The 22761-nt window shown below is 38.8% G+C and overlaps 1 protein-coding gene across 2 annotated transcripts in view; it reads right to left on the minus strand.

Moving 5' to 3' along the window:
• Nucleotides 1–2704: 2704 nt before the first annotated feature.
• Nucleotides 2705–22761, minus strand: part of SLC25A12 (solute carrier family 25 member 12) — a 50759-nt gene continuing 30702 nt past the window's right edge. For both annotated transcript variants that reach the window (XM_063342027.1, XM_063342026.1), the window contains exons 10-18: nucleotides 21662–21746; nucleotides 21009–21167; nucleotides 17681–17733; nucleotides 17407–17487; nucleotides 8652–8792; nucleotides 6536–6674; nucleotides 4054–4212; nucleotides 3770–3860; nucleotides 2705–3316 (exon numbers count right to left, since the gene is read on the minus strand). In XM_063342027.1, coding sequence (XP_063198097.1) covers nucleotides 3127–3316; nucleotides 3770–3860; nucleotides 4054–4212; nucleotides 6536–6674; nucleotides 8652–8792; nucleotides 17407–17487; nucleotides 17681–17733; nucleotides 21009–21167; nucleotides 21662–21746 — 1098 coding nt within the window. In that variant the 3' untranslated portion in view covers nucleotides 2705–3126. The remainder of the gene's footprint in view (nucleotides 3317–3769; nucleotides 3861–4053; nucleotides 4213–6535; nucleotides 6675–8651; nucleotides 8793–17406; nucleotides 17488–17680; nucleotides 17734–21008; nucleotides 21168–21661; nucleotides 21747–22761) is intronic.

The following is a 22761-nucleotide window of genomic DNA, read 5'->3' on the forward strand; positions in this document are numbered from 1 at the left end:
CTTGTCAGCTGCCCTGACCCCTAATCTGCGTCCCTTCAGTAGTCTGAGAGTAGAAAGTTGCTGGAAGCTGCTGCTTTCGATTTACTACACACACCACGGAGTTGTTTTCTACCCCCAACTTCCACTTCCTACCACAGCAATCAGCCAAAAGGAAAAAGGCTACTGTTGTCAAATTTTTCTTTTCCAAAGGGGAAGGAACGAGATTTTTGACTTAATTTCTATAGCATGATGATTTGCATCCTGTTAACTACAGACTTGCTACTAATTTTCTGTATCAAGTTAAAGAAAGATGTTTACGTTGCTTTTGAACACTTTTATTAAAAGAAGACCTCTCAATGGCTAGAAACAGAATGGTTGGAATTTCTATTAAAGGTTAAATTTTTCGAGTATATCTTTCGTAGGACATCATAAAGTTTCCCATCAGGACTGGTTTTGGTGTTGGGGGGAGGGTTGTTTGGGGTTGGGTTTTTTTTAGTAAAAATTCTGACTTGTACTCGTTAGGCACTAAGCCAGTATTGATTTGATGCCTTTAACTTAGGACTCTAGGTTTGTTTCTGGCATTCTTCTTCCGCTACATGCGTATTGTTTTGCCAGAAGACCTGGTTTATATGCTTAAAAGTAGGGAATAGGTTTATATTCCCCTTAATCAGCTTTATGGACAGAAGTATTCTTATTGTTTCTTTGTTCTTATTGTTTCTTTGTTGTTTGTGTATTAAGTTTGGTTTTTGTTTGGTTGTCTGGCTTTTTTAGGTCTCCTTGTCTCAGTTCTGTTACGAGCAGCTCAGAGACAAGCAGCAGTAACAGCAGTTCTGTCTTCAAGAGGTTCTCTTTCTCGGTGGGTTTTGAAAGTGAAATGAATTTAGGCTTCCATCGGTGCTGGCTTCTCAAAAGCGCCCCCCCCTTTTCAGTGCAAAGTCACGCTCTTCAGTTTGACATTTGCCTCATCGGTTCTGCTCAGCCTTAGGACAGCAGCTATCTGTTCACTTGAGAAACTTGTGAACTATATAAAGAACAGGCACGTCATGGGATGGTTTTTACCCTTTAGGCACAGGAATTCTTAATGAGCAAAATGTCCTGTTGTCATCCTCGGTTTTGGGGGGATTTTTGTTTAGTTGAGATTATTACTTGTCATTTAATAATACATTTTCTTTGGACTTAGATTTTCAAAAATACCATAGATAAAACTCCCAATGGATCATGGCATAAACATATAGGTCATATGGCATTAGTTTTACATAATTGCAACCTTTTAATAATTTTCAAAAAAATCTATTCTGTATCCATTCCTGTGTGTGTTCCTCCCTCACAAAATAGGTGAGTACAGGTTAAAAATGCTGTAAAACCCACACCTGCAACATTAAGAGACCAACAGTGATACTAGATACCATAAATGATCATCCTGGGAGCCACACTGTCCAGTTTCGGAGCTGTAAGAAATACAAATGTTATCTTCCATTGTAAAGTCTCCGAAGGCCTTGATCAAGTCAGTCAACAAGCTGTGACTAAGATTAAATACCAGTGGGGACCTACCTCTCTTTTTTTGTATCTATTTAGAAAAGCACAGAACAAAATACATAGATATGGGAAGAGAGTTCCTGGGAAGCTTGTCTCTGGAGAACTGCACAGAGCAGGTAGTTGTTTAAATAGAAAAAAAAAACTAATAAAGACAGGAAGCCTTTTAATGGGGTTATATATATTGCCTAGAGGCGAGAAGTGAAGGAGGGCTTGTCTGTGTTTGTAGTGTTCAGTTTTTAAGAAGCCATTTCTTCCTAAGCTGACCAAAACTCTTTGTATTGGCCTGCTGTCACCTGAGCAAGAAAACAGTAGAACCTCAGATCAATTTACACCACTGGGATATGCTGCACTCCAGGATGTTTAACCCTGAAAGAAACATGTAAAACTAAAGACTTGGAGGTTGTCGTACTTCAGTAAGCAAGGCTGGAAACCCACCCAGCTCTTCTCTGGCTGTATGGGTAGCGTATCTACTTTTCCTCTAGGACTGTAGAAGTCTAGATGCCTCTTGTTTCCTCTGATGCTTTTGCATTTAAAAATTACAGCAGATAAACTTTTGGCAGACATTAAGCCAGAAATAGTTCAAGCTTTTCCTTTCTCCTCTCCTTTTACTTAGCATCCCACTCAAACTGGAAATCTAAACAATCAGGTTTGCATATAAAAAGAATATAAAAGTAAGTCTCTTCCTGCCCCTCCCCCCCCCCGAATAGCCTAATATTTCAATGTTAAAACAATCTAGAAATAAAGAGAATGCCTTCAACTTTTAATATAAAAAATTTTCTATTCTGGAAAAAAAAAATCCTGTAAAAATCCTTGCATCTTGTAATAACTGGCAGATATCTCATTGTGCTTTAAATATACTACCATAGAGGTAAGAGCTATCACAGATTTAGTACTGCCATGTATTTTGAGGGAATTATTTGTTACCAACTAGTGCTGCAAAACAAAATATTGCACGTACTCATCTAATTACTGTGCTCTCTTACACTTAGAAGCCAGCACATTGCATTTTAATACCTGTGCTGTAATTAGCAGTGGAACGCGTTCCTGCAGAGGCTATCTCCTGTACTGTACATTCATTACTTGGGTGCATCTAATATTTAAATTTTAATCTGTGATCAGTAATCTGTGGAGAGAAAAAAAAATCATACCAGACAACTTTTCTATAACCACAAAGCAGTGAACTGACAAGTGTTTTTAAATATTTTATTGTCACGATTGTTAACAAAATGCCTTCAAAACGTTCTGTACATTTCAAACTCTTTTGAACTGCACTACCCATTATATAAATGTATGTGTATAGATGCCATGATGTCTCTGTACAAAGATGTACAATATGTACAGTAACATTAAACGCAAGCTGTGCAAGGCAAAGTCTAGGCTACAGATTCATGCCACTGGTTCAAACAAGGCATAGAACCACAGCTTCAGTCAGTTCCTTGTGTGCAAATAAACAAATAAATGCAGGTATATATTAATATCAGAAAGGAGTAATTAGATTTGCAAGCTCAGTTCAGCTAAAACAACATGCAGCTGACTGGAAAAAATACAGTACTACTCTGGTGAACTTTTTCCACTGCATCACTTTGTTCGGTTGAAACATCTTTTCAGGCTTCAGCTGCTGCTTTTTGGTTGAGCTGAAGTGACGACAGGAGATCGAAACTTTGGAAGATATAAACCAAATTTATTTTCTATACCAGCAAACGTAGCTGTAGCGAGTCTGTATCCACCTATGTGCTCAGGGTTAACAGGAGGAAGATCTGAAATTCGAGTTTTTGGGGTAGGTTCTGATCCAGAAGGTTTGCTGTTTGAAGAAAGAAAAAAAGCCTTTCCTTTATTTAAAGTGTTTTCTTAAGCCTGAATAACTTTATGAAATCTAGACTAAGTACTTTAAGCTTTTGTCTGAGTATGGAAGTTAAGTTTTTACTGACAGCTTTGTAAATTCTTTTAGCTTCCGGTGCCATGGGGGAAAATGGGTAAAATGTCTTGCTACAGTGGAAATATAAGTTTTGTGTAATATATAAAATAAATATAAAGTGTCTCTTTATCCTCCTCATCTGTTTAGAAGTAGCATGCAAGCTTCTCAATTATATAAGGACGGGGTGATTTTTTGCATACTGCAATTTTAAGTACAGGTGCTCAAAGTTACCAAGTTTAAGTGGTCCCTCCCATGCATGAAAAAAATAAGATTTTTTTTTTTTTTTTTTAAGTTGGCAGGGTTTTTTTGTGCAAGCTGAAAAGCAAGTATTTGACTTACAGGCCTCCAAAATCGACATAAAACCATCTCTGCAGAAGTTCGTAAGTGACCAAAGTAACACCAAACTGGGGTGAAGATCTGAACACGCGAGCTGTTAAATATTACAAATCAGAGTGTCAAGCAGAGAAAAGAATCGTTCAGGAGAGAAGCTAAACATTTTTAACAAGATGTTATGTTTTTCAGAATCAGACCTTGTAAATACTGCTCTGATTTCAGTCCTTAACAAAGCAAGCGCTAGTTTGCAAATTCGGCATCAGCCTTAATATTCAGAGCGTGTTTCTCACCTCCAGCTCCCTTCCAAAAAGCCGAAGGACCTTCTTCCCTCAGGATCTTCCCAAAGCAGTCGATAACTCCGCTGTATGTTGTCTGGCCGGCGCGAGCTGCCACTTGCAGTCTTGTCTTGATGACATCAGCAGGGGTTACCAAAGAAGCAGCAGGCACACCTTTTACAAGAAAACCACGTTTAATTTGCACAAAGAATCTTCTAACAGATGAAACACTTCTCACTGAAAAATAAAACTGCAAACTTCAATATTTTTTTTCCCAAGAATTAGATATTACTAACTGCAAGTTCTTACACTTGAGGCTAATGGAAACTTGTGCTTGGTGTAATTGTTTTGAGTTTTGTCTGAATTTCAAGGCTATAACATAGTAAAGAAAATAATAATAAGCTATAAACAGCAATTCTCTCAACATCTTCTAGTGGCCTGTCACTAACAGTAGTTTCAAATAGACAAAAGAGGCATTTTTAAATTCACAAATATGCTATACGTAAGAGATATCCATGACAAAAATTAATTGTGCAACATCATTACTGTATTTGCTGGTACTCCATGACACATCTTGCAAATTACACAGAGGATTGATTTGGGAACTTGAATCCTACACATCCATTTGCTAAAAGCATTAGTAAGAAAACGGCTACTTAAAACACCTATTCTACAGAAACACGTCTGTACTGCCGTTTGGACTGTCCCGTAGGAGAATAGATGCTGCTTACTTCAATAGGCAAGCCATAAAAAGACTGAGGCCAATGAAGGTGTTTTACAAGTCTGCTTAGTACCAACAGCGTGATATTAGCCAACAGTGATGGAAGAACAAATCTCCACTTCCAAGGCACCACTCTCAGCTTTCTAGTCAAAGGAAAGGAGAAAGTTTTCAGAAATGTACTCCACAGTATAGAACTGTGTTATCTGAGAGATTTCTGAATACTTCTGAATACTGTAAAAACCTCAACCTCTTAAAAAAGAGGAACCGTCTTCTGACTCAGAATTTTGAAATTGATTTTTGACTTCTGTTGAACTTTTTAAGATGGGTTAATATTAAATTAAAAGTTTAACAAGTCATTGATTTGCACAGGTGACCATAAACTCTGAAGTGTCACTGATCAATTCAGGAGGTTTTAAAGGCAAACAGAAGCACTGTCGTTAAGCCTACAAGCATACACTAATCGCAACCATATGCAGATTTTCCTTTACAGGCAGATACGTTCAGACTGTGTTCTCCCCTGCTGCACATGCCTAATGGGAATAGATCGAGCAATCGGGAATTTGAAATTTGCAATTCAGAAAGGGAGATTCCCGTACGTGCTATCAAACCAAGCCTACAAGGTTTACACGCGTTTTTAACAGGGTTCACGACTCAGGATGAGCAACCCAGAAACACTAACCAAACAAACCAAGAGAAGCTGCGAAGTTTGCAATCTAAAAACAAAAACAGCGAGTCTTTATATGAGACACGCGTTAAATAATAGCATTTATATGTGCCTCTGCAAGTACAGTGAGCTAAATAATTTTCCATTTCTGGCAGCTCTGCGTTACTTGGGAATAAACAGGGCTCCAAATGCGTTACTGGTGTCCCAGCTGGTCTCTCCCTTCCCTCTGGCAGGAGGAACACACCAACTGGCAGCGAGCAAGTGCAGCCAAGCGCTGTACCAAGTCCGATACGGGAAACTGCTCTTTACACACAGATGGCTCATGACCGATGTATATGGAGTGAATCCCCACCACCGTTACAGGCAATGAAAGGTCTGTTCAGCCCAGTGATGTTTCTGAACTGCACAGATCCCAACACTGAATCGTTCATGACCGAGAGGCTGCAGATAACTGGTTTTCAGCCCAGTGATCTAATCCTCGGCAGTGCAGAATCTGGCCATCTCTCTCCGCGTTTTTAGATATCCACCACTACGGTTCCTACAGCTGGTATTTTTATACTGCTTGCTATTAAGTAAAAGCAACTTTTTATCACAGCTGGGTATTCTCTTTACATGCAACATTTTTGAGCAGCCTTAAAACATTTTAAATTTCAGCGTATGATACTTTAACTTCAGCTTCTTTACAAACTAATCCCATGTTTTTAGCAATTACATTTGAACAAAGTTTCCTCTCAGTTATTCAGGAATCCAAAACTAGATAGGTCATTTTCTTCTTAGCTCTTATGATATCTCATTTTATGTTCATCAAAGATTCAAATTAGCCTTCAACGCTGAGAGCACAGTAACAAGTACAACCCCATTGAGACAGACAGATCAAATTTGACTACAAGTTGCTGAGCTGCATTACGCTGTTTATCCACATTATGCAAATGTAATTAGCTCTCATCAAAATTACATCGCCTCCCACTAAGGATAACAGTGATCAAATTTAGATTAAATCAGATACAATGGTACAGTACCCTTCCTTTATATGGGGCTACTGAGTGAATATTAAATATCACTCACTAAAAGAAAAAAAAAAATTACTTCTAGAAAACATTCTGCAAAATTACCTGCGATGGCTCCAGCTGCAAGGAGATTAAGCCCTCCCACATGGCCGTTTTCATCAGCAAGCATCAGTTTACTGTGAGCATAAACAGGAAAGTAGATTGCAGAAAAGGGAATGTCTCTGAGGAAACACGCTTTGGCACCCTGTCACACAGAAAAGAGACATAATACAAATAAATTTTGTAAATACGGTTAAAATTGATACCCAGCAAGCAGCCTGAGTCCAGGAAGTACCAACAGTTTTGATCTACCAGGTACATTGCACAGAAAATAAAATGTCTCAGGAAACAGAAGACGTAGAGTTGAACTTGAAAAAAAGAATATAGCACACCTGACGTCAGTTTCTAGAATGAGGAAGATTCCAGGTTCACGTCTCATTTCGTAAGCAATACGTGACACCAGCCCTGACGTGAGTACCTAGGATAAATACCTTTTACATCTGATGTCTCCAAACGTGATGAAGAAAGGGACAAAGGTCTGTCCTTATGTCTTGCTGACAACAACCCACAACCACGGAAGCAGCAAGACCAGTCCTTGCATGCCATTATTGCTACCAAACACAAAAGCACTCCTATAGTACCAGTGAGGACTGTGAGACCTCAACGTGATCACTGATCGTCACCTGGCTGAGTGAAGAAGCTGCAGGGGACGGCTAGCAAAACGTGGAAAACCGCTGCAAAAATGGGAGTCTTTTAGTCAAGGGAAGATACCGGGAGACAAAACCAGCGGCCTACGGTAATACTGCAAGCAGCAGCTCCTGGCCACAACCTGGCATTAAAGCGTTCCTTAACAGAACTTCGCATGCTGTGAAAACAGTGAAATGCTCGTAATAAAACATACATAATACTCTTTCAATAACTCCAGTCATCAGTTTATTACCAACTAAAATAACTCCTTCTGTACAAAGCTCAAATAGGCACTTATCTGTCCAAAAATCTCATTTGCATACCCTGAAAGCATGCCCGTTACAAAAACGCCACTCCTGGCCAAAATACCCAACCAGTACACGCCAAAGCCGCAGCCTCCACACGATGGACCCACCTGAGGCCAGTCACATCTTAACGGCCAGCCCGCATTACAAACCCTACGTGGCTTAAGCAAAAGACCTGATCAAGAGAAACTCGTCCCTTCAACAATTTTCATGCGGATACTTTATGCTCTAAAATGAGTTCTTACAGTTACTCACAAATGATAATGCAATTCTAAACAACAGCAGAATTTTTAGTAAGCTCAGTTGTTTAGTTCCTGCAAACAGAAATGGTAATTTTGTCCCGTGTACCAAAACACCTGTGATCTTTAGGAAATGTAACAGTCATGAATCTCACCTACCGACTCAGAACAGAAGCTTCAGCTCTAAAAGTAAATTTGCACATTTTTATAGTATTATTGCAGGTCTACGGACAAATCATGTAAAACAATGTTTTGTGAGTGCACAGCTAATACAACTGCTGAATTTACGCATTACCCCTTGCGCTGGCGGAAGATACAGGAAGAAATACTCTTCCTTGTTTAAGAAAACTAATAGCTTCTGCTCCATTACACCTGATCCGTAATGACGGTAGTAAGTGTACCTGCAGGGAAGGAATCTGTTGACTGGCATTCTGCTGACGTACAGTATAGTATGGGCTTTTTTTTCTAGTGGAATTCGTTATTGACAAATCCCACCACTTAACTTCTTAAAAATCTGAATCCTACTAAACTCCACTACAGTTTCGCTGCCATCAAATTATTAAGACAAAGAGAATACCCTGCTGCAAAGCTAACAATAAAGATAACGGAGATAAACGTAAGAAAAACACCCAGGGAAAGCTAAAGAAACTTTTCACAAAACCCCACCAAATGAAATGATCAGTGCCAGAAGCCAGCAGGTCTGTAATACAGGACTCCCTGTAGCTTGGCGTAAAAGCCCGAAGGGTAGAATGGGTGAGTATTTTTTTGTATCCCACTGCCATTAATATAGAAGTGGGTTTTCTTCAGTTTTCCACTGCGAGGCTGCCCTGCAGGAAGAGATTGGTTTTAAGTTCAAAAGGTTTCTTTGCTTTTAACAAGTTTTTTTTCAACAAGGTAAAAGTTTAGCATAAAACACAGAACGATGAAGCCACTCAAGGCAGAAATACATACCTTATAAAGACCAAGGAGGCCTAAATCTTTTATAACAGAGAGGGCACTGACTCTGGGTCCTGTAGTAATTTCTCCTGCTACCTGCAGCCGAATCTTTACAATCTCCAGTGGATTAGTGAAGATGACCTGGGAAGCTCCTGCCTGCAAACCCAGAGAAAAAGAAAGTAAATTGCGTCACTAGAGCATGTGGCGACCGGTTGAGTTTTGCAAGGTGCTGAGTACCTTCGCTTCTCACCACACTGGGCTGATATTCTCATGTGAAAATATATGAGAGAGATTTCATAAAGCACCTGTCTGGAAGTTAAAAGCTCCAAATCAGAAGTAATGCATTTGTACAAAATAAGTTTTTACATTTATATTTTTATAGTCCACAGAGGTGTATTAATTCAGTTTGTCTTTGCTTTTCTCCTTGACGTCACTTTCTAGAAGCCATGGCTGTGTTTAAAAGTCTATCAGATATTGCACAAAATACCAAACTAAAATAATCATTAGACTTGTGCTACCGGAGCATCAAACACATATAAAGGAGATCTTATCTTTATTCAACAATAATCCATCACCGCTGTGTAGATGCATTATTTGCATTTAGTGGTGATGCTGTTTAAAAGGTAAATCTGCGTTTAATGGTATAATTTTGTTAGAAAAGGTGTTTGGAGTTTTGTTTAGCAGCGTTTAATTGCCCTAAGTGGAAACAAAATACAAAATTTAAATAGGAAAAGAAACATTTCAAAATATGATCCTAGACAGAAATGGAAGACGTAACTTTCTCTGAGGCGGGCATGACAGATTTTACACACAGGAAATAATTCTTTTAGCAGCGCTGACGGACTGTCTTGCAAACTTCCTAGCAATAGTGTTGCAGAGCTGCTCCAGGTTCTGCGCTTGAACCAAAGACTTCCAAAGAACTATGTTTCAGATTTGAGAGAGACTCAACCTGACAGTTCAGTTTCAGAAGCCTGTAAACCTGTTTCAAATGACATGTTTAGATTTCTCCCTGGTTTGCTGTAGGTACGACCATTCACTTCTGGAGAAGTGTGTGGTTCATCCCAAAACAGCTGAAGTTTACTAAACTTTCTTTTTCCCCCCTCTTCCTAAGCCACCTTTTTTCATTTAAAAATTAGAACCACTTCCTTAAAATTTATGGCATACAACCACTTGAATACAGCCAACTATACAAAGCATTTCTTACACAATTTAAAAGCTCCTCTTAATGCTCATCTATTCCTCCAACCCATCAAATTTTAGCAAAGGAAAAAGATGCTGAACATCTGCAATTAAAACTTTTTTCCACTTCTAAATTGCCCAGGAAATAAATTGTCTTTGGCATGTTGGGGGAGTGTGTCTATGAAGGAAAAATCAATAGTCTGCTACAGCACCTCCCGGACAGCAGGCATGGTGTTCTCTGCTAATTGATTCAGAACTAACGAACGCTAATCCTGCCTTTAGCACCATCTTCCTCTCTCCAGCAGCAGGCAGAATAAACCTGAGCTTAGCCCTGAAGTGTGCCTTAGAACTTGGTAACTTGACTTGTTCTAGACTTGAGACAAAAGAGCGTTGAAAATCTGAGCAGCTCTCACTGCGAATGCAGTGGGTATACACGCACGTGGGTAGTATCTGAGGGACGGGGCGCGTGAAGCACCAAAATCTTCACTGACAGAGCATCCGATATGTCACTGAACCTTTGCCGAGCACACTCCCATCCTTCTGCTGCGAGCCCCGTCTATCACTTCACTCAATACTGACATTTAAAATCATCATTGTTACGGCTTTACAAAAGGACCTTGGCCCAAACAGTGGGAGATTAACCCCTGTTTTTCATTAATTACCTTTGCTGTAGTAGTTACTGTCTTTAAGAGTTTCCACTCAAAGAATTGGTCTAGGTTGTTAATCTTTGTTTTATTCCCTTACTTCTTCACCCCTCTGAAAGAAAATCAAAGCCTACATTTTTGTGGACATTTATTGCAACCACCAGAAAGATCACTGGAACTCCCAGAGCAGCCAAACGGATCCCATCGCCCGTTCCTTGGACTTGCTGCGTTATGTTCACTCAGTGACCGGACACCACTCGTGTCCAAAGCCATTCTTTAGACTGCCTTTACTTCTCGTCTCACAGCTCATACACACCTCTGTGTGCACCACGAAACGGCCTGTCCTGCCAGGCGAAGAGCCAATCTAAACAAAACTCAGAAAATTCTCATCTGGCAAGTTCTATTAAACCAGAATCTTTTTTTGTTTGTTTGTTTGTATTGCATTAAACAGAAAACCAATTTCAAATTGGTTTACCATTTCCAGATATCCATTTTAAAAATAATTTTGGTAGATAAAACATTAAGCAGAATGCTCTTACTACACACTACAATGCACCACACACACAGGAAAAAATCAAATAACTTTAAATTTAGACACTAAGCTAGAAATTCACTCTTTCTAGACAATTACCTGCTACCCACCTATTAAATATGCATTCTTTGTTTACATATGTATGTGAAATTCCATTTTTTATTTTTAATATTATAAATTAGCACATCCTGCAGAGCAGACGAAATAACTCTTCCTATTTGCCTAACACCCACCACAGAAACACAAATAGGCCAATTCGTCAACATTTCTATTTCCTACCCTGAATTCAATCTTCCTGCAATTAACATTCTCCTCTCCTAGGTGCACAACTGCCTACCTTTCTGTCAGAAGCAGCAACAGCCCTCTTCTGATACAGAAATGAAAAATGAAGACTCTGCACACAACACATTTCAATAATTTAGTAGCAATACTAGTTATAGATACACAATGTTATGAGTTATATATGGTTAATACAGCATTATATATTATGACAATATTAATACTAAAGTACAAGTTGATGATTGGGTCATTGAGCAAAATAAAACATAAGGAGAACCCTAACATATGGTTACATTATCACTAGAAAACCATTCAAAAAACTCCTTCATTACATTAACACTTTGAACATTGAGTATTCACAATGCTGACAAACTTCCCAACAGGCAGCTTTCCCAAAAAGCGCTGTAGCTGTGAAGATACCCAGTTAAATACTCCCTATTAGCAATACGTACTTCTATCCAAGCCTTGACTTTTCATACCCTTCTACTTGGAACTCAGCAAACTCTTCAGCACAGCAGTGGTTTGATTCATGCGAAGAGGAGCACTGGATTCACTGGAGTTGCACCAATGCGTCAGGTCTTTGACACATCACAAGTTGGGATAAGACAAGGACTGATTTTAATAAAGAATGTGTAACACAAGAAAACCCACTTTTTTGTTGTGTATTTTTTGGAAAATGAATGCGAAAGGTTGTTTTTTACTTTTTGGTTTGTTTTTTTTTTCAAGTTAATGGTTGCCCATCTATGTAAGGAAGACGGTGTGAGGCAGAGGAGTGCTGCCCGGAGAGCAGAGGAAGAGCAGTCCCCAGAAGAGGGTGCGGAGGAGAATGACACAAAGGATCTCCAAATAAAAACGAGCTGGCGGTGCGCAGGGCTGCAATACAAATCTCCATGCTTCTGTGCAAGTCATTGGCAATCATCATCATTCTTTTTCAAAAAAAACCTTACTTCAGTTGTCAGCTATGTATGTTAAATACACATGCACGTGTATATATACACAGAGGTACCACATTGCAGTCCTTGGATTTCTTTTGGAGAAGGTGCACTAAATCTAGATCCCCCCCCCCCCCATAAAAACCTCCCTTCACACATAAATTACAACAGACACTTAAAAAAAAAGGTTGACAAATTTGTTTCTGAATGGAGGTTATTCATACGCACCCAAAATACCAGTAATAAAAGCTTCTACTTAACCTTAATGTCATGTAAAATAACTCTACAAGGAGCAAATAAAGGAACTAAATCTGACAGCAAAGGTTATGAGAGAAAAAATGTAGTTTGAGATCCCACAGCAAACGCCCCATGACATGCCAAAGGCTGAAGGAAATACACAAATGACCCTGCAACATGAGACCTCTTGCCCTTTCCAATTCCACCCAAGAGGCATATGCTACAAAGGGGGAGAGGCCTATTTCAAGCCCTTCCTTCCTTCCTTCCTTTCTGAAACCACCACATCCTGGACCACAACTATGTCCCATACAAGCAGCTAAAATAAGACGTTACTTAAAACGGTCCAGTTTAAAAAACATCAAAAGAACTTGCACTTCTTTCTCATTGTTCATGCACCTACGGTAAGCTTACTGCCTCTTTTACTAAGGAATAAATTTCTCCCGAACTTTAAATATCCGCAGTCGAGATCAAGATAGAGCAAGTAAAGTTTAATTCTGCTTCTAACTTTCTCTGTTTAAAGTATATTAAATGGAGTACCTTCAAGATTTTGAAGGAAAAGTACTGACAGCTGTAATTCTAAAATTTTGTGTTTGTTAAATAAAACAGTAACATTTTAATTTTTTTCAAAAATATTTGACACATTCCTGTTTGCCTGATAAGCCTGTATACATGTTTATGTGTATGTATAAATACATATGAAAATTATTTTTACAAATATAACAAAATATTTAGACTAAATGCTATATTTAATGTTTAAATATAGAAGAGCTTTTAAATCAGTGGTAAATTTGCACTTCTATGTGTATGTATGTGCACACACACACACCCCCCACCCCTAATCATCAACAGATGCATTGCCTACACCTCCAAGAAGGGTTTTCTTAGATCCTTTCTGTCTGGCACCCCACATCCTCTTCCTCCCTGCGGCATGAATTGGAAACCTCTTTTCTGATGAAAGAGGATTCATCCATTCAAATTGCTAAGCACCGTGCCCACTGCATTCATGGGAAGAATCCATTTTTTTTCCTGTGTGACTCACAGGAATTACAGCTTCAAATCACAGCACCTTTGTCTACGGTAACAGTACTTATGAACCATTTACAAGCATTAAATGTCTACTTCAACACCGCTTCCCAACTGAGGGCGAGCAGTTGCCCTGCGGCACCTTGCCCTTCTCCGTGTGCTCACATGCGTCATGCCTGTAAGCTCCTTTGAGAAGCACTGTCCATACCAGGTACGCGCTCTCCGATTCCCCAGCTGCTCTCGGGACGCAGGAAAGCATTGCCGAAGCCTCACTTGGTGCCCCTGCAACTCAAAGCTAACGGTGGCTGAAAACTCCAAAGGCTGGAACGCGGGCTAATCACTGAATTACAATGAAATGTAATTCAATTAATTACAGTAACAGTAGGGAAAGAAATTGTTTGCTCTGAACATGCTTAAGTGCGGATGGTGCTGTTGATGATTAAGGAACCAGCATCCTCTGGGGAAGGTAGGAAGATGGGGTATCAGTTTCACCCATCAGGGACCAGAGCCCTTTCACTGACAGGTATGACCTGACCGCTGTAACTGAGCTGCCCCCCGTAGCTGTTCTGCAGACTTCAAATACGGCTACAGCTTGGGAGCAGCTGGGAGTATTTGGGCTCTGACAGAGCAGACCCTACACTTCCCAATGACATTTACATTGCCCAGCGGCTAGCAGGTAGGTTTCAAGGAGCACAGGGCAGGGGCTGCCTGCGGGAGGTCCCTGCCCTGCAGTAAGGAAGGAAAGACAACAGCCAGGCAAGCTGACCACAGAAACGGGCCACTGCCTGGGCGGATGCCTTTGTTAACGGCTGTGAGAATGAAGACATTTCCTCTGACTGGGAAGGGGAGTTTATTCCGTAACCTTACAAGAGCTGAGAATAATTGGAGCCCAAGAAATAAGATTTTGGCCAAAGAGATCCAGTCTCTCGGAGTTACTGTTTCTGGAGGAGGCACATGTCTGTGGGCAGCCCCTTTGCTGGACGGTATAGTGCTTCTTGCAGACGCTCCAGAGCTGGGGATACGGAACAGCCCACGCGGGCTCTCTTGAATCACTACTCTCTTAATGTCAAAGGTTTCACCTGTCCTTCTGTGTGGGTCTTACAAGACTGTAACACCATACGTAGGCTTTGATATGGCACTGCCATCCAGAGAGGGGAATTTGCTGGGTCTGCTGAAGCCTTTCCCAAGCTGCCTCCGCTTCCTCACAAGAATTTGTTTTGTTCCCGGCTGAGGACTGTGGCATGCACAATGTGCTTTTGTACGGCTCGCAAGAGGGTGGGCCTTCAAAGGTCAGGAAGGCCTCTGCTGGAAACTCTATAAAATGGCTGAAAATATGGCTTGCTTATCCACTACCAGTTCCATACCAGAAATTATGAAAAAGTGCGTTATTCCTGTTAATCAGAACAAAGCTTAACATTAAACACAGGCAAGTGATGGTCAGAGATAGTAGTAAGTACATCTCTGAGAACTACAGACAGGCATAATGCTGTTTCTTCTCATGTTATCACAAGGTGAAAAGCATGTTTTGAATTTAGCCTATATTTATAGCATCCTATTAGCAAAATATTTGTGTTGAACAATAAAGAAAAGCCACAAAAAAACAAGTTACCCAAAGCCAGATGCTGAAAATAATTCTGGCATATATAAAACCTAAACAGTCCCGCAGTCACCTATCATTTTGTACTAACAGAGAGTGAAAGAATAGAATCACAGAATGGTTAGAGTTGGAAGGAACCTTAAAGATCATCTAGTTCCAAGCCCCTGCCCTGGGCAGGGACGCCTCCCACCAGACCAGGCTGCTCAAAGCCCCATCCAGCCTGGCCTTGAACCCCTCCAGGGATGGGGCAATAAAGGAAATAGAACAGAAATAAAGGAAATAGAATAAAGGAAAAACAAAGAAGAAGGGTAGCATCACCTTAACAGAAAGTCTTGGTGCCCACCCATATAGAAATGGACTAAGCTTACTTGTGGCACTTACTCGGCTGTAACTGTTGGTTACGTCTCATAATATTTTGCAGAAAACCAGCATACAATGAACACCTGAAGTGTGAAGATCAACACTATTTCCAAGCAAGTCAACACAGAAAACTGCTGTCACAATGAGGATGAAAAGGACTAAGGATGAGAAAGGCAAAGACTTACATATCAACTTGCTATTGCTTTAGTCAACTGATACTTTCAGACTTTTAGAATAAAGTTTATAGGCTTCCAAATAAAGATTCTGGTAGTTAGGAAGAAGTGAAATTGCTAAAACGGAACTAAGCAGCAGTACGGACAGAAAAGCCATCAACTGGTAAAATATCAGATGGTCCAGAGGAGGCTGCAAAAAAATTAACATCCGTGAGGTTGCTAAGCTGTGGCCAACTCCTCTTCTACAAAGGCCAACTTTGTTTAAAATTCTCCCAGATAAATAGTATCTTGGAAAAGGATATGAGAATATCAGGTAAAACAGTTAGCTAGAAGAAAGGGTTGTGTTTGGACAGATTATAAATCTGCTCAGCTTCACAGAAACATCCGAATTTCTGAAAGCTGATCTGAAACTCAGGTATCTCCCCAATTTTTGCATGTTCACTACAGAAAGACAATGAAGTTATTTTGAAAAAGGAGTACCTACCAGGAAGTGGGAAAGCCTCTATTGTAGATTGAATTTAGTATTATACATTTTAGTACAAAAGAGTGTGAAAAATAAAACTGATTATCAGACGTTTGATTTTAATTACAAATTCAATCACAGCACAGAGAAAAACACCAGTGAATTACATTCACTTCTGTTATAAATGACCTGTATGTGCCTCCTGTGTTATTGAGCTTTCCAGAAAAAAAGGTTAGTCTTTTGCTAGCTATACATCACAGCTGCTTTCTCACATTTCTCAGAAAATAAACTTTGTACGCTGACAGGTGAAGACTCAAGCATGTACCAGGCTGCCAAATTCAATCAGGCAGAACTATACGCAGCCTCCCTTCAGGGCTGCTTCTTTGAATTAAAAGTTTGTAGAGGTCAACAACCCTTCTGCCCCAGGTTTTGTTGTAAGCTGAGGAGGTTTTATACCAGCCTGTCAGCCTACTCGACTGGAAGTTATTAGTGTTCTCCACTACAAAAGAAACCTAACTCAAGCCTTAAACACTTTATAGGGTTAACAACTGTTGGGGAATCCCACAAATGAAATTAGCCAATGTGAAAAACCAAAAAAAAAAATAAAAAAAAAAATCTATCATCAATATCAATTCAAACCTCTAACTGATTGCTGATAAATCCACTGAATTACAGCCCTCAATCTCAATGAAAACACAGTTTGGTTTTGAACCGCATTTAGCTGATGGATGTAGTTAGCATCAGGAAAAATGTAGCTACATTTTATACAAAGTCATTTAAACATAAAATTCACTCATACCTGTTATCCGAAAGGTAAGACTACACAGCTCAGTTTTTCCACATCTTCACAAACAGAAAACTATCACATACAGCAAGTTGAAGAATGTATCTTTTTACTTTCTTTAAATCTTCAGCACAAAATAGATTTTTTAAACTATTCTAGCTACGCTCCCCCACCAAAGGAAACTCAAACATGATCTCTATAATCCATTCGCAAGGGCAACCTGTATCTTTCCAAACTAACCATGAACGCCAAGCCGAGCCAAAGTATGGAAAGGGAGAAGAAGCACCCTCTCTTTAGCCCTTTGTGAATAAAACCACCGCTGAAACTGAAAGTTAGAAACTGGGCCAAAAGAAGTTGTTCAAGCATGTCATTCCAAGGGAACTCAACTCAGAAACATGCAAAGCTTTCCAAACAGAAAGAGTACTTTTTTTTTTTCGTTCCTGTGACTGGGTGAAAAAAAGAACAGTTCTCTTCAAATCAACAAAGCACACCCATTAACTGTCATTCCAACCATGCTAGATGTGACTGAGAATCAATTTTTCCTGGGAATACAGGACTGATACTTACACAGCCTCCAGCAAGGACCTCTGCGGGGAGTGGAATGGAACCATCTTTCTTAGTAAATTTGTCTCTGACAAAGTCATTAACCTAATAAAGATACAATACATTACACACAATTTTAAGGTATTTTTCCTCCTTACTAACATATATCAAGTACATCTGTAACCATACGTATAAGAGTGCTTGTAAGTGGTCATCTTTCACACATTTTAGGAAATAAATCCTGTGTATGTTAACAAACAAAAGGATGCCAGGGAAAAAAAAAAAAAAAGATACGTACAGTCAGCTTAATAGCCTTTTCTGGAGCAACACCTATCAGCTGTGGTAACAAGCCTATAGAAACAAAGACATCATAAGGCAACATTATCTTCCTAATACAGAAACTAGTATTTTATAAGAGCTCTACAGAAATGCCTTGCTGCACATGGGATATCCTTTGAGCTGGATGGCATTTATGTTAGTCATGCTGCTAGAGCACTGCTTATTCATACCAATACAGTTTTATATTAAGAGTTCTGTTGAAAATGGTAATGAAAAGGGTGACCAGATCTGCCTTCCACAACCAAGTCAAGCCTGATGCTGTTGCTGTACAGAAGGAAAAAAAGGGTAAGGACTGAACATACACCTTGGATATATCTACTACCTAAGAGTTCATTTGACTTTTTTAGCCCCTTAATATTATTTTCCCCATAAAGCTTGCAATTACTTTTTAAAGTAGAAGAATAATTGTGAGATATACACGAATATGATAAATTATCAACTCATTTCTACTTGACTCACTAACCCGAGTTTTCTGAAGGCTCCAGTCAACTAAGGATATAAAGGATTTTCTCTTCTTCAGTCCAACATGGTAGAATGAACTTCTTTAAACCCTATTACTATTAAGCATTTTTTATCTCACCAAAAGAAAGTATTAGTGGACAGAACCGATTTTGAAAAGGCACTTGCTTCTGGAAAATAGCTGCTATCAAAACGAACTGCCATTTGACGAAAGCACATATGCTTTCCTAGGAACTAATAGGTTTAAGAAAAAAATCAGTAGATGGCAGTCTTAACTTCCTAACACACAAGATTATAACAGCATCTGTTATTTTTAAATCCATTTTCTCCACAGTCATTCTGGCATATATATAGATTATAAAACTTAAAAGGCTTATTTTTATTTGAAGTGTTCACTTCCCAATGTTATTCCATGGTTAGGGAATATAAGTTTGTCAAAAGTGTTTGCCAGTTAACTAACAAAAAATCCCATGCTAATTATATCAAATATCAGATAACAGCAACAAAACTGTATCGATGCAGTTTTTCACTATCTGTTAAGTGAAAAGAATAATAGCTAAAAGTTCATTTAAAAAAATGTTCAAAATTACCAAAAGTACTCAGCCTGCAGAATTTTTATACTACTTCCTTAAAAGGAAGCTCAGAGCAAACACACCTAAATAGAAAGTGCAGCAGTTAATATATGCAGTGTAGTGGTTTTTTCCAACCCAGCACTTTCTGTGTGATCTCCAGACTTACTATGCTGAGGAAAGGTAGTTATTAAATACAAAGAAAGGTTGACAATAAGTAATGCTGCTCTCCCAGCCTGAATCTGTGATCTACCATGAAAAGAAAATCCAGCTCTGCAGTGTCTACAAGGCTTTAAAACCCAAAAGTACCAGACAAAACACCACAAGACAATCCCCCCCCATTCCCTTTAATGCAGCTGAACTTGTTGGGCACACATATTTGGTGTGCCAGGGAAGCCAGGAACCTGCATGGTCTGGTGAGAGACCTTAGAAGATACTTCATTAGTTCTGAAGCTGGATGGCAGGACTCAAAAGTGTCATAATTTTCTTGACCAAAAATTGTAAGTTTTTATTTTAAAAGTGAACTCTCCAGTATGCATTCAGATCTATTTTTTTTAAACAGCGGTAAACGATTACATTCTACCGTTACATTACAATATAATTAGGATAATCTAGTTCAAGAATATAAAAACCCAGTAAGACACCCACAGTCAACTCCATAAATGCTTCTGTTGTTTAGTTTAATATACTTCCACAGACCATCTAATTCTGAGAGTCCAAGACCCTATTAATGTACTGACCATTAACATTTTCAAAACAACTACATTAATTTCTTATGCTAAACAATCTTAAAAGACAATTATTAAAAAGACTATTAAAAAGTTTAACAAGCTGACGTTCTTTCAAACAATTAATTCTTCCTCAAGTGTAAAGCATTGCTGACTCCATCAATGGAATCAGCCTTGATTTCGAAGTGTTTGAGAAAGGTTAGAAAACAAAAATAAAAATAACAAATTATCAGTTTTAGAAGCTGCTGTGCAAAAACATGTGGTTGGGAGGGTCAGGAAGAGAAAGAAAAGAGTACTGTAGAATAGCACTGTAGAAAGAGAGGTCATAAACTTAACTCAAGGAGTATTTGCTTTTGCGAAAGATTTAGCAACAAAAAAGGAAGCCAATTTACCAGTAAGACATAATTTACAAAGATTGCAGCTATTTCATTAACGTTTTCACTGACATATTCCTCCCTCTACTCACTTGCACAGCAAAATCCTCTAAGATTACAACAAACCTCTTCAGCCAGTATCCACAGACTATCACATGCAAAAACTTCTCCGATACTGTCCTTAAAAGGACACTGTCCAATGTCTTTATCAAGAGAACGCATTGCAAAGCGGAAAAAAAGGCTGTGACCATTACAGAAGTGAGTGACTTTGCTCCAACTAAAAAAGAAAAAAAGTGTGCCAATTAATAAATACCTTACTGATCCTTATGAAAATTGTGCACTTCATGAAGTTATGTGAAATGACAGTTGAAAATAGAGAATTCAACTAAATAGCAATTTCAGAGGACTGGCTGCCATGTACCCTCTATGTAAGTCACCTTATTGATGTCATAAAAACCCTTTCAGAATCTTCTCCTAAGCTAAAACAAGATACAAGACAACTTTCAATCTAACTGATAAAACTGATAAAAAGCTGCTTTGGATTCTTAACCTGTATTTTAGAGGAGGTTTTTTTCTTTTTTTAAATTACAACTTTTATGAGTTCCACTGTATATATTTTAAAGTAAAACAGAGCAACATTAATACAACAGCAGGATGCAACTTCTTGTTCGCAGCATAAAACCATAAAACAAGTCCCACCACCTGCAGAAGTATGAGGCATAAGATCTGGCATCCAGTTTAACAGGCACATTTCAAAATGACTGTCTGTCATCTCTTAACAAAAAATATTTGCAATAAAATGGAGTTTTATTCCTTGTATGCTAATCTGCTCCTGATGTCTGCCCCTGGCCAAAAGTTACAATCCTTAGTTTGAGAGATAACAATCACGCCCACCACACTCACCACTCAGAAATTAGCACTTTAAACAACCTAAGCAGCAAGGAGCAAATGAGTAACAACAAAAGAATGAGCAGTTTTTCCCAGCAATTGTTTATGATGAACAGTGCTCAAGGTAAGATAAATATTCTGCCCTACGAAACAGAAGCAAAATACCAATTTCCTGGTTTTCCCATAAGAAACCAGCTGTTGATGTATTAAAAAAAAAAAAGGCAGAAAATCCCCAACTTGAGAGAGAGATAAATATTTTATTCACCTACCTCTGTAAAGACCAAAAAAGCCTTCAAAACGCAAAACCTTTTTAAAGCAGTCAAAGCTGTTTTTATACATCAACTCTCCTACGACTGAACCAGTGGTGCGTTGATTCTGCATACGAGTTTTCACCAGGTCTATGGGATACACCGCAGTAGCACCAACAGCTGTAAGAAAGCATTTGAAGTATTATTTCTGCATCAGCCTTGTTGGTGTAGTACATAACTCTTATGATGACTTTCTAAAACATTTATTTAAACACAAAGAATATATAAACTGGTAAGATCTCTGATATGTTGGAAGTAAGAAAGGACAATGCTGAAAATCTAGAAAAAACGTCTCCAGGAGAATGGATTATACTATTACATAAAACAAGGTGCATAGAACAAAAAAAAAAACAATTAGGAAAAGAAGCAATCTGAATTACCAGTAAAGAAATTCATTACTGGAGTAGAGTTTCAGAGGACTGTGGAGGGATACTAGAACAGAAGTGATAGAGAAAAAAAAAAGGGCATGGCACAGCACAACGAAAAGCGGTTCCACTCTCCAATTCTTCATGTGTATATAACCAAGAAATACACCTTAGACAAGATCAAGTAGTCTGGCAAGAAAGTGTTAAACTAACCCAAGCTTGAAAACAGAAAACAGAAACACCACTCACCTCCAGCGATTGAGCCCAAAGTGAACCTGTAAGCTGACTCAGCTACCTGGAGCCAGATAGGCCTGCCTAACTCTCCAAAAGATTGCTGTGTGAGGAAAAGAAAAGAAAAAAAAATTGCTTGAAAATCTGCATGGGAAAACAAAGATGCCGGTGAATTGGCTTTTGTAACATTACAGAAAGAATCTGATAAAAATTGGTAGCTTCATGCTGTGGAAGGAAAAAAAATTACTGTATAACTTCCATTACACCTAATGAATGAAACACATTTTTCAAATACTCCATTCAGAAAATATTCTTCCTTACATATTCCTAGTATAACTGAAACAACTATGGTCAAGAAAAAGCAGACAGAAACTCAGATCAACTTTGCTACTTTTCATTCTGTTGCCTTTGAATTTGTAAGGCACGGAACCCACTTTTGGCTCATAAAATTCGGTATCTTGAAAGGAATTCAGTATCTCACAGACAGCATCTATCAGCATGAGGTATACTTTAAGATTATATATATATATTAATACATAGCATAAACATGACATCTCATGTCTTCAAAACAAGCAAAAAGTCAGTTATTTCCCAAAGTGTTCTCCGCAAGACTTTTTCAGGTAGTTGATAATTTACAGCTATGATGACCTCTCACTTCAATCACGTACGCTACTATAAATGTACTAGTGCTTTAAATAAATAAAAGCCTGCACAGAAAATATTTGCAGACACTAATATTATTAGACGGTTATTAGAAACAAGGTAACTGATAAACAAGATGTAATTGTCACAAACTTGCACTATATAAAGTATGCAAGATGAGCCAAATTTTCTTCCAAACACAAATAAGTGGATTAGAGAAGAATTTATGTGATGCACTATAACTTGTCTAGGCTATATAAGTGGCCAAGATATTAACTGTTAAATTCCATATTAAAGCAGATACTAAAGCCTATCTCCCAAACACAAACCTGTTTTTCTTCAAAGCGCCCTGTACCATTAGCAGATGTGCTCCGCACAGCACAGCTGGAACGCGTACAGACCTCAGACTGCTACAGGAGGCTTTGCTCTGACGCACATTGCGAATTCCCCATGAAGATTATCCCACGCACATTTCA

This window comes from Chroicocephalus ridibundus, chromosome 7 (genome assembly GCF_963924245.1).
Source record: "Chroicocephalus ridibundus chromosome 7, bChrRid1.1, whole genome shotgun sequence".
Lineage (NCBI taxonomy): Eukaryota > Metazoa > Chordata > Aves > Charadriiformes > Laridae > Chroicocephalus > Chroicocephalus ridibundus.